Here is a 12,312-nt window from a genome sequence, read left to right on the forward strand (position 1 = left end):
CAGCAGCACCAGGAAGGCCAAAAGCCTCCAGCCCAGGCTTAGACACTGATGAAGCTGCACCAGGACTGGTGCTGAGACAGGGGATTAATTTCTATGGTTATTTCTTAAATGCCAGTCTTGAATGCAAATTAATCACAGCCTTAGAGGATGCCATCATAAGCTTTGGCACAGCAAGGGTGAGGTGGCTGCTGCTTGGGAAGTGCTTTGAGGACACACAGTAGAGGCCACAAAGCCCTCACTGTGCAGGAGCACGAGCAGTCACAGACACAAGCCCCCAGGATCTCTGGCCCTGAGGGTGATGGTGCTCTCACCTTGCCGTTGCGGTTGTGCACGCGGAAGGCCATGTTGGGAGACATCAGCAGGAGGAGGGATTCCTGCTCCGACAGCTTCTTTTTCAACCTCTCAATGACCTTGCTGCCTTTATTGGCTCTCTGAAGGGTGTGGGAGAGAGGGAGCAGAGGACATGTGTTATTCTTCAAATCTACTCTCATTTACACAAACTGCTATTTTGAAATCCACAGCCTCTACCCTGTGAGTAGGTAAATGGCCCCAGAGCAGAAGAAATGCTGTCAGTAGGATGCACAGGACTCCCAGCTGCTCAGAAGGGTGTTTTTGCACAATCTCTACACATGGATGGGGCACTGTTCCCTGATTCCAGCTGTCCCAGCTGTACCCTGTATTTTCTGTTCCAGAGGCTGCACTAGCATCATGACACTGGCCAGCCATAGCACTGCCAGGTCCTCCAAGTGTCCTTAACTAAGGAGACTCTAAGGAACTTCTGTGGAAGCTGCCCAGAACTCTCCCACTCACCACCCACTGATCCATTTTCATCAGAAGTCTGCTAAAAATACATTTTTTCCTGGATAAAATCCATTACCAAACCCAGCCATGTGTATTGTTTAGCACTGATGCACCAAAGCACAAACCTTAGACACCTGCAGCTTGAGTAAACAGCTTCCACAATTCTTCCTAATATCTTACTTTTTCCAGGAAGCCCTCTTTGAAAGCCAGCCAGGTCTGTGAGGCAGAAGCATGTTCTTTGGAAATGTGGGGAATAACCTTCCCACAGCATGATTAATGTTATTCATATCCTGCCCTACATACCAACAGTGTTCAAACTCTTAGTTCTCTTTTAGGCTCCAGGAAGGTTTGGGATCTAACAGCTCTCAGAAAATATATCTTGCAAGCAAAGAGAAGCCTGGGCCAGAGACACCATGTCCATGTCTGACTGTCAGCATAATTGCTGCTTTCTATGCATTTGCTGCTGCCTTGACATCAGTGAAGCAGGAAAAAGCTTCAAAGGCATAACTGAGCCTGCTAAAATTCAAGAGTATATGGCTTCTGACCAAAATCACTGGCAGGATCATAATTTAACAGCCAGAAACTGGCAAATAACACTCCCAGTCCTTTTCATGTCTGCAGCATAAGATCCCTGCCCTCCACATGGATGCTCACAGGAATAGAGGAGCTGCTGGGTACAACCACAGGGTCTCTTTGTCTCTGCCTCCTCACAGGGCAGCACCACCCAGGCTGTGCACTCAGATGAGCAAAGCCCCCGCTGAACAGCCTGCTGCAGCCTGGCTCCCCACACTGCAGCCCTGGGAGAGCTGTCCCCAGCACCTCCTCTGAGCACAGACCTGTGTCTGATTGCCCTGGAGTGCTCAACTCCTTTACCTTTTCCCGCTGGATGTCATTCTTGATCTGGGATATCTTGATCTTCATGGCATCCAGCTCCTCATCAGGTACCAGTGGGATATTGGGCACTGCCTCAGACTCGTCCACCATTTGGAAACTGAGGTCAGTGAGAGGAATGTACCACTTGCAGTCATATTGTTGGCTTTTTCTGAAAGGCAGGAGGTCCAAACCTTTTACTGCTACTGATGTCTGACAACACCCAGTCCTTCCCACAAGCTCCTCCCTGCTATAGTGCAGAAGATGCAGATACTGGCCCAACTTTATGTGATTCCCATATGGAAAAAGTCTGGCAACAGGCTGCTTTTCAGCAAGACAGCCTAGCAGGGCCAGTAACTTCTACAGAACATGAAAAGGCAACTCATTTTGTTACCTAGTTCTTTGCATCCTAAGGAACCACATCCATCTCCTGCAGACAATTTTAGTCCTGTGTGCTCTCTCTTTGAAGCCTCTGGTGTGGCAAAGTTATAAAGCTGTGCCACACCTGTGACCTGGTGACCCCCTGGGATCTGAACCTGAGTCTCTCATGACCAAGCTGGGCCCAAGGTGCGGCAGGTGAGCCAATGCATACAAACCTCTGTGTAATCCAATCAGGGGAGAGAAACTACAGCTTATAGCTGCCATTCTCCAGGGATTTCACCAGGATAAGCAGCACTTTTTAAGTGTTTCATGTCATTTATTCCCTCTCCACCTGTGCTACCAGGAACATCCACTCTTGGGAATGTCCCACTCCTTTGAAGGTTCATTCCTCACAAGCACATGCTTTGAAAAGGGCAGACATAACTTTTTTGCTTGAGGAGGGCAAGAAGATAAGAGATGTCTCCCCAAGAACATTTACCAAATGAAGAGAAGCCCTATTTGAGGCAAGTGCATTGGTAATGGTTTCTCCCCCCTCACATGTGAAAATTGTCAGCAAAACTGCTTTAATAACTGCACTTTGGGCTTTACACATAGTCTGTTTACTGCACCTTTGATGTTTTTCTGTAAAACTGTTAACAGGCTGTAGCTGCAAAGCCAAAATTAACAACCCTAGTCATAAAAAAAAGTGAAGAATGTCACCTACTAAAAGAAAGGGAAAGTAGAAAAATGATTGACATTTGTCCAGAATACCAGCAGCTACAACATCTCCTGCTCTCCTAGGTAGGCTCAGGGCAGGGATGGGAGGAATTACCTTTCCTGAGGGGTCAGGACTCAGACAGGATCTCATACAGCAAACATTCCTATCTTGCTGATCATTTCTTATCTAACTACTTCTTGTGCATTATGGTTACCCAGGCCTGCAGGCTAAGCCCAGGATTCTGTTGCAGCCAAGGTGCAAAGCACGAAGTCCAAAAGGAAACTCTCACCCTCCAATCTGCTTCTTGAGCTTGGCACACAGGAAGAGGTCAGTGAAAAGAAAGACATGGCGTAGCTTGCGAGCCCCTTCCACCAGCTCCACCATGAAACTGTCCTTCAGCAGCTGCCGGTGCTGGGGAAAAAAACAGGAAAAACGTTCCAGTGCAATACCAGCTCCAAATCTGGTACTGGGGCAACACAGTCCTTAAATTTGACTCCTACCAGAGCAACTTCAGTACATTTGTCTAATTCAGAAAAACAAAAAAGCCTCTGAAATACTCCTTGCTGTCAATTCTGCTCCCTGCTGCAGCCTTCTCTCCAAAGGCAGAAAGAGCCATGCATCTTCCCCCATCCTGGTGCTGGGTCAGACTTCAGGCTTCTCTCCATCACCCATTCCTGAGCCCAAGTGCAGGGCTGTGAGTCACTGCCCAGCTCCAGAGTCCCCGAATCCCCGCCAGGGGATCGTCCCCTCCCGAGCCAGCAGAGAGCAGCACACACCGCTTCTGCCAGAGCCGCTTCTCAGTCACTTCCCAGCCTCTGCAGCAGCTTCAGCCACCCCAGCAGGGACAGCAAAGCTCTCCTCGACTCCTTCCTCTCCCATTCACAGAACAACTTTGTCAACATTAACAGCTGAACGCCATGGCTGCTTCTTCATTACAAGTGCTGTTAAGGGATAATTCCTGAACATGTGTATCTGGTAAACTTCTCAGGAGTCCCTTATCAGCCTGTGCTTTAAAAGGACCATCTGGATGTACCCTCACCACGTGCCTATTGGAATCTTCTTTATACATCATATAAAGATTCCCCAAACCTAGAAGATGCAAAGAAGCTGCACAACTATGATGCCTTTAATCTTGCTTCTAGTTCCACAGAGTTTCACAGCCTCCCAAAGAAGGGGCACACACTGGTAGGCAGAACATTGCTTTCCTAATTCCCTTGTGGGGGAGGGGTGGGACAGATGACTCCATAGTTAAAAGCCCAAAAGGCTGGAATGCTGGCACGTAGACAGGTGGCTGTGTGCTCCTTCCAGTGACCACCACAGGAGTTTCATGCCCTGCTCTGTGCCTAGGTCCTCCACCGTGCTGTCAGGATCAGCAGGACTCAGTGAACACCTGGAACAGATACCTCCCACTGATTTTCAGGCAGAAGTCAGGGCATTCAGCTCTGGGCAGGTTTTATTTCCACCAGTACGTGTAACTGTCAGTGTTGCCTCACTTCACAGCCAGTACAAGCAGGAACCATCAGCCTCCCCACACATGCTAAGGTATGCCAAGGAACTCTTCCCTGACCTGTACTTCCTTTGCTATTCCAGCCACGAGGATGCTCCTCTGCCATCCCTAAGTGACATATCAGACATCCCACATCTGCCTAGACAGCGCTGTGGCTGGAGACAGGAGAGTTCTGCTAACCCTGTCCAGGGCTCACCAGCACCTCCCCAGCTGCCTCAGTGCCAGCCTTGCCCAGCCCCATGGCCAGGACCCCCACACTGACACACACACAAAGGGCTCCAGGGGCAGCATCACGAGAGCAGCTCCCCTGGGCAAGGCCAGCACACCCTCACCACAAGTGGTGCCTCCATTTCTCAGGTGATGCCCCTGGGTTCTGTTTGTTGCATGATTTAACAAACCCTGAACGCGTTCCCTGCCAAGGATGTGGGAGTGCAAACCCCCATGCTGCCTCTCCTCCTGCCTACCATTCTTCCCATCTTGGCTCTCCAAATTAAAACAAACCACATCAGTCCTGAGCCTAGCAGGCATCATGGCAAGGAACATATGACAAAGAAATGCCCTTGCAGACATAATTCTTCTTTCCACAGGCTGTCCTACAGCACCCTACACTTCCTGACAGGGACTAGGAGCCTGTATTTTCCTGTCTGCAGCTACATGAGCACCACAGCTACCTGCAAAAGCACGTGGCGCAGTGTCAGCAGCTCATCTTGGTGCTGCCTTCCTTTACACAAAGGTCCTGGAAATCTGTGAGCACAGCAGCAAAAGCTGCATCTCTCCCAGAGCTGCAGGAAGCAAGGGTGCTCCCTGGCAGACTGCTGCACCATCTCTGGGCAGGACTCTGGGGAGATCTGGCATCCAGCAGTGATTCAGCTCACAAAGGCCTGTACATATGTTAGTGTTTATTTTTAGGTGGGTGTGATCGTCCTGGCTTCTTCTCAGTGTTTTTGGAGAGAACTCCTGCCTGCACTCCTGCCTTTGCTGCTGATGGGCACTTGAGCATGCCTTCCCTTCCTGCCTGGGAGAGCAAGCACCAGACAGGAAACTAGAAACACTGAGCTTTGAAAATAAATAAACAAACAGGAGGAGGTATGTTGTCAGTAGCACAAGAACACTCTCCACTCCTGCAAAGAATTTCATTTGGGAGCAATAATAATAAGCAGGGAAAGATATTTTCTGAGCAAGCCAAACCCCTGATCTCAGGTTTCTAGATCTGATGCATATTAATTACACTGCAAATCAGCTCAGCTCCTCTGGAGCAATGAGAATAGCTGCTTGCTGCCAGCTCAACCTCTGCTCATTGTTCGTAGGTGTAAAGATGTTCTCACAGCTTACTCATCTCTGCTCCCCAGCAGGAGGTGGCACTGTCCTTTCCCTGCCTGGCACTGACAGGGCACAGTCCTGACCTGACCTTCTGTCTGCCTCTGCCAGGCACTGGCAGTGTGTGAGATGAGCCAGGGCCCCAGCCCTGCACCCTGCTGAGAGCACATCTCCCCAGAACCTGAGCAGAAAGCTCAGCCAGTCCATGCCAAATGACCCAACAACCTTCTCATTCCCATCTGGGGCTGAGGTGGCACTGAGTTCATTTGGGTTAGCACTCCTGGGAACCAAATCCTATCACTCACATAGACACAGTGCAACCCCGAGGCAGCAAAAAGTCCCACAAGGAGAGCTGGGTGGAAAAGGACAAGCCTGTACTTCCTAAGCTTGGCTGGAACAGAAGGAAAGAGGTGAAAGAGATTTATTCCAGTCAGTCAGAGAGAAACATGGAGCTTCCCAGAACCTTTCGTTCTTCTTATCTCCTTGCTCATGGGAGCTACTTGGGAAGGTGTCCCTCCAGCAAGCAGCAGGGGTGAACTGCCAAAAGAGCAACCAAGCATCTGGGGAGGAGAGTACAGGAGAAAACATTTGTGGATCAAGTCAGGAAATCTCTCCTCACTACCAGCTTTTCTTGGAAAAAAGAACTTTCATCAGGGCTGGGTAAAACAGGCATGCCCCAGGCTGCTCAGCATCCGTGGAGCTGAGGAGGGGCACTTCCAGCAAAGGGGCACATCCTTTGCTGCACATGAGTCATCTTGTGGGAGGCTCAGCAGGTCAGAGGGAAACAATAAAAGGATTTCCCAATGGCTTACCAGATCCCCGCCAAACCCCACCGTGTGGGAGCAAAGGGCACCTTCCTGACCCTCCTGACATGAGTCAGCCCATCCTCTCCTCCCCCTGGGGGAGCCAGCAGCCCCCTCAGACAGGCCTTGTGCCACTCAGAGGCCTGTGCCACCTCAGCTCTGCAGTTTTGGAACCAAGAGTTTGGTCAACTCCTCCCACCCAGGGCCACCAACAGCTATTCCTTCCTGTTAAATGGGGTCTCCTGAAACACAAAGGTTTTTGGATGGGTGAGCCTGCTGTACTGACATATAATAGCTCTCATGTGGGAAACCATCTCTCTGTCTTGTTCCCAGAGTTACTCCGTTTGTTAAAGTAACCAAAGGTGCTAAAGATTTCCTAAAATACTCTGAAATAACACTGACTACAGAAACACCAAATACACATCCAAGAGAACATAAGATTAGGGTGATAGGGTGACAGTAGCAGGAAAGTGGCAGAGTGACCCCCTCTCTTCCACAGGCAGCCCCCAAGTCTGGCAGGTGTCCAGCACAGGAGCTCAGCTCAGCTTCAGAAAGATGTTTCAGGAAGTGTGGGAGAAAAATCTTGATAATAGAGTGAATTAGGATCATCTTTAATCTCTCACACAAGGTCTGTGCTGTTAACTTCAGTGGCTCTTGCAAAGCTCCTCTACTGGTGCAATATAAGTTCCACATCTCTTTTCCAGGCCCTGCGTTTCTTTGCATGTTTTCATCTGCTTCTTCTCCCACCCACCTCAGTGCTCTGAACAAAAGAGCTCTCCCTGTACCTTTCCCAGAGCTTGGTTATCCTCTTTGGATTGCCTATTGCTGTCCTCCTCCTCCTCTTACCTCTGTCACTGAGCATCTTCCCCTCCTCTGCAACCAAGCTCACGACTACCTGTGTGCTCATCTATTCATCCTACAGTGTTTTTGTGCTGTTTGCATATGATAAATCCTGCTGCTGTCACAGACTGATTAACTCCAGGAAGTGTGGCCAGCTTGTCTGAGGCACATGACAAAAAGTGGAATTAAAAAACCTACTCAGGCAGCCCCACAGCTGCACAAAAGGCCATCTCCCCACTTGTGTGCTGAGGAAGGAGCTCATCCCATGTGCTGACAGCAGAGGCCTGCAGCGTGCGTGGGTGAGAGCCCCAGGAAGGGCTGGGACATGTGTGAGGCACAGGGAGGAGGGGAAAACCAGGAGATGGGTATTGGCACATGTCAGCGAGGAAGAGGTGGTTTGGCTTTCTGCAGAGCGTAGGAAGAAAATGATTCCTCGCGTGTGTGTGTTGCAAGACCAGCACTGCAAAAATTAAAAAAAAAGGGATGCTCTGCCTAGAGAGTTAAACTGGCTGCTCTTTGAGCATTTTAATGGCCTCTTTTTTCTTCCCAAAGCTCCTGTCACCAGGAGCTCTCTGGCTCCAGCTGTAAGACAGAGTGTGAAGCAGCCAAGATAATTTCTGAGTGCTCTGTTGCCAACATCTGCCCAAGGCCCCCAGGAGCAGCAGGCACCAGGCCCCACGCTGTGCACGGCTGTGTCTCAGCTGCACCTCCAGCTTTTCAAAGGCTTCAGTTTGCACTTCTGCTCCCTTGCACACGTCCTTTGTGCTTTCCCTTCTCTAACACACTTGGTCCTCTACAAAGTCAAACAGAAGCCTAAGGCAATGCTAGCCAGTCCCTTGACTGCAGTTTAAAACCAGATTTAGAAACAGTAGAGCAGCTTGCCAAGCAGCCTCTCCTCTCCAGGGCAAGGACAAAGGTGTACAGTAGCACAAGCAGATCTGTGATGTGATCTACTGGGCTTGTTCCCAAAAAAAGCTGCCTGTCAGCTCCCCTGTGTCTGGACTGGTGCTGATGAGACCAGACATGAAGCCACTCAACCAGCAGTGACCCAAAACTCCAGGCTCCTTTCCTCTGTGCTGCTGTAGGATCACACAAACATCAGTATGAACACTTTAGAGAGGGTGGGAGAGCCTGGCCAAGGCAAGGCAGAGTGGCAGCCACCACACTCAGGCTGGTCTCAACTGCCCTGGAACAACACTCTGCAAAGAGCATGAGAGGAGCAGCAGTCAAGAAAGGGACCACCACCTCTCAAGTGAACTCTGCAATTTTTTGCTGTTTCATTCATTTCTGCTTTAGACAAATTAATTAGCTGGAAACACCAGCCTTGACCTCTGGCAGGCACTACAAGCACTACAGTCATTTGCATCTGGGCTTAGCTGAAAAAGCCCAACATGCAGTACCTAGAGCTGCTCTGTTAACAAGACTAGAGAAGGTTATTACTGCCCTCCTGCACATAACAGTGGCACATCCTTCCCCCAATGCATTTGTTTTCCTTCTTCCCTAAGGCACCATCCCCAGCAGAACCTTAACCTCATTCCTTGTTTAAACCAAGACAACAGTGGTGCAGAAGGATCAGCAGTGACAAGAAGATGCCTCTTCCATGCCCCCAAGGGCTGGGTGACTCCACCACTCACAAGGCACAAAGCACAGGGCTACTTAGACTCCCTCCCCCCCTCCATGCATTTGCTTGGTTCTTTGGAGGGTTAGCAAAGTGGATACCCGTAGATAATTCATTAAAAAACTGTAAAAAAGGTAAAACAATGAAAGTAGAAAGATGGGATGAAAATAAGGGAGCAGGAGAATGTGGTGGATCAAGCTGAATGGAACAGACCCCAAAGGCCTGAGATGCCCCCCTGGCTCCCCTGTGTTGCCAGGCTGGGGCTGAGGCTCTGCTGGCTCCTCTGTCCTGTGGCCCTCAGCAAAGTCTGCTACACTCAGCAAGGACCAAACCCTCTGTTCACAGGCTCCCTGCACCAATCTTGCCTTCCCTGCTGCAGATCCTTCTGGCCCTCTGAGGAGGGATTTTACTCCCTTTGTTCCCATCTCTGTGCACTACCTGAAATACTCATCCAGCCCTGCAAATCAAACCACACGACAGAAACCTCCCAGTTCCTATGCATAAGTCTAGATTAGAACAAAGCCTCTGGAGCCCAGCAGAACTGGGGGGCTGGAGTGCAGGATGGACACCTGGCAGCACACAGGGAGCCCAGCAGGCGGGGCAGGCTGAGTCACTGCTCCCAAAGCAGGGAATCACCTCTGCAAAACAGAACAACACTGTGCTGATGAGCCTGTACTCTCTCCTGACCTGCACTCCCCTCCTTAGCAGCCTGTCACTAGGGAGATTAACAACTGGCTGCTTTCCCCCAGTTCAAAGCAATCCTGAAAAAAAGAGCTGGAGCAAGAGGCTGGCAAAGGAGATTTGATTCCTCCCCACAATACACTCAAAAGGAAAAAATATTCCACATAAAAGGCAAGGACTGTGAAAAAAGATAACTGAGATCAGCACCTAAGCAATACATGAGAGGAAAAGGCTATTTTACCCTCCTTCCTTTCCACCAAGGAAACTTCAATGGGAGGAAGACAAATAATGAAAAAAAGCCATCAAAGCAAGCTGGTGATTCATTAAAATAAAAAATGCATTATGCATTGAGAGCAGTCAATTAGGAGATGCAATCCACACACTGTCCTGTCACCCCGGGGGAAGCACCAGCAAGGCGAGTGGGAGGAAAGGATAAGTAGAAAAGGAAAGATTTACAGGCATAAACAAAACCCAGTTATGACCCCAAGCTGAGCAGCTTGCAGGAAGGAACAGCCATCACTAACCCACACAGAGTAGCTGGGAGCAGATTTGTGTTTCTGCATTACTATATGGAGAGTGAACATACCTACTGTCAGGACACAGAGGGTTCAACTGGGGCACTACTGCTTTGATTGAAGTGGGATATTGGTGCCAAATGACTAAAGAAAATATTCATGGTCAGATTCCCAGAGTGGAAGGCAAGTCCTTTTCTTCCCTAGGCTCAGGAAAAGCTGTGTGCAGTGAGGAAGGGCACAAAGGCTTCTCAGTCCCCCCTAGCACACCCACAGCCCTCTCCTCTGGTATGTCCTCTTGCTCCCTCCCCACATCATACCTGGAGTCACTGCAGGAACAGTGAGAGTGTGACCAGGCCTGCTGAGCCCGTGCCTCCCCTCCTGCTTTCTGAGATCTGACAAATACACAGCTCCAAAAAGCCATCAGCAGGATCATCCTCCTAAGCCCCCTCCTCTGCCTGGGCTCTGGCTCCTCATTAGGATTCTGCATGACACCTTTCAGAGCCTGCATCCCTCACGGAGATGCTGACAGACAACCAGAGAACACAAACTGCTCCCTCCCCTGCGAGGGGCATTCTAGCCTGTGCTTTCTGCTATGACTCCATCAGCAGCCACTTTAACGAGGCCATCCCCTGTCACTGAGGCACTGGTGACTGATGGCTCAGCTTCTGCCTCAGCCTCTCCTTTTCTCAGCTGGATGTGTCCTCGGTTGACAAAATGAGACAATGAGCAAGACTTGCAGGACAAAGTGCACCAAATTCCCAGAACTGCAGCTTCCAGCAAACCTTTTGTCAGCTGAAAATCAGTTTAACAGCTAAAAGCAAGTATGTTTAGCTGTCAGGATTTGGGAATAAATCACGAAGGTTCACAGTATCTTAACAATCTCCTGGGCTTTCTAAGAGATTTTTGTACAGGGTAATTTGGGTCACTGCTGATCAGTCTGGAATGCTGCCACAGCTCTTCTTGCACCTTTACTATCTGAGCTGCTTCTCTCTGTGTCCAATCTCTTACACCCTTCCCTCTCTCAACCCTTCTGCCAGTCCTGGCCTTTCTTTACCAGGAGGGACTGAATCCCTTTTTAATGGACTTATGAGGCAGCTGAATCAAGCCACTGAGGAATGCAGATTCCACCACAGAGAAGCCCCGTGGTCTCCCTGCACAACACTGCATGCAGGTGGAGGATCTGCACATCTCAGACCTTTCTGGGTGCAGTCCAGCTCCTTACAGAGCTGAAAAGGGTTATATTACACTCTCAGGAGTCAATCATCTCTCTGGCACTCCCAACCCATTCCATTTGTTTTGCTTTCCAGTCATATTTACAACACTCTCCTTTGGAATAAAGATGTAGAAAATTAATTTTATGGTGAAAATTAAGATGCTGGAAACAGCTTTTCCTAATTTTTCATGACTTCTGATGTTCCCTCATCTTTTTCTCCTCCAAGGCTTCCCATTTGGTTTCAGTTTGCAGGTAAAACACAAATCCATTTAGTGCATGGCAATGTGCATCATGGGAATCACGTATGACAAATGATTATCACAATGTTAAGGACAAAACTCTAATCATACTTCTCTTGGTTTCTAAACTGCATTCTGAACAGAAAACAGAGGGAGCTGTACCACATCCTTTAGAGAACAAGGACATTGGATAAACTGTATCTTAGCAACAAACAGCTTAAGAGCATAACTTCCTAGTCAGCTCTACAGAAAAGACATAACCAGTATTTAGAAACTGAGAAAATAACAAGACAGGAACACTCACCTCCCCTTTCTTTACAGTCATGGATTGCCGGCGAGGAGTGATCTCCTCGTTGATGCTGGAGAGGAAGTTCTGTGAGATCCGCAGAGCATCCTGCAGCAGGGGATGGTCAGGGTGGCTCACAGGGGTGTGCTTGAGCAAATCCTGACAGAACACAAACAGACAACACAGTCACAGGCAGCACTGGATGGCAGGAGAGCTCGAGCACCGCTAATCAGAGCTGTAGGACAAGATGCTCCAGCTTCTTCACACAGATGAGAGCAAGGCTTTATCTCTAGATAAAGATAAAAATACCCTGCACTTCTTGGTGACATCACTGCAAAGATAGCAGCATCCTACCCATAGACTCCATCTCCTTGGTGTAAAGGGAAGAGGCTCTTATGCAGCTCAACAGGTTTATTTTTGCAATCCTGCAGCTCCATGGGAAATGTGAAGGTCAAAGAAAATAGGACAGGGGTCTAAAGTTTGAAAACTCCCCTTCAGATACTTACATGCAGGACAAGTGTGCTGCGGGTCACCCGATCCACTG

General features: G+C 49.3%; 1 protein-coding gene across 1 annotated transcript in view; it reads right to left on the reverse strand.

Moving 5' to 3' along the window:
- Positions 1–12,312, reverse strand: part of BCR (BCR activator of RhoGEF and GTPase) — a 98,235-nt gene that overhangs the window by 22,139 nt on the left and 63,784 nt on the right. The window contains 5 exon segments of the mRNA XM_031063173.1: positions 312–431; positions 1,675–1,843; positions 3,039–3,160; positions 11,787–11,927; positions 12,275–12,309. Of these exon segments, the coding sequence (XP_030919033.1) occupies positions 312–431; positions 1,675–1,843; positions 3,039–3,160; positions 11,787–11,927; positions 12,275–12,309 (587 nt within the window).

Source organism: Geospiza fortis, unplaced genomic scaffold (genome assembly GCF_000277835.1).
Source record: "Geospiza fortis unplaced genomic scaffold, GeoFor_1.0 scaffold31, whole genome shotgun sequence".
Taxonomy (NCBI): domain Eukaryota; kingdom Metazoa; phylum Chordata; class Aves; order Passeriformes; family Thraupidae; genus Geospiza; species Geospiza fortis.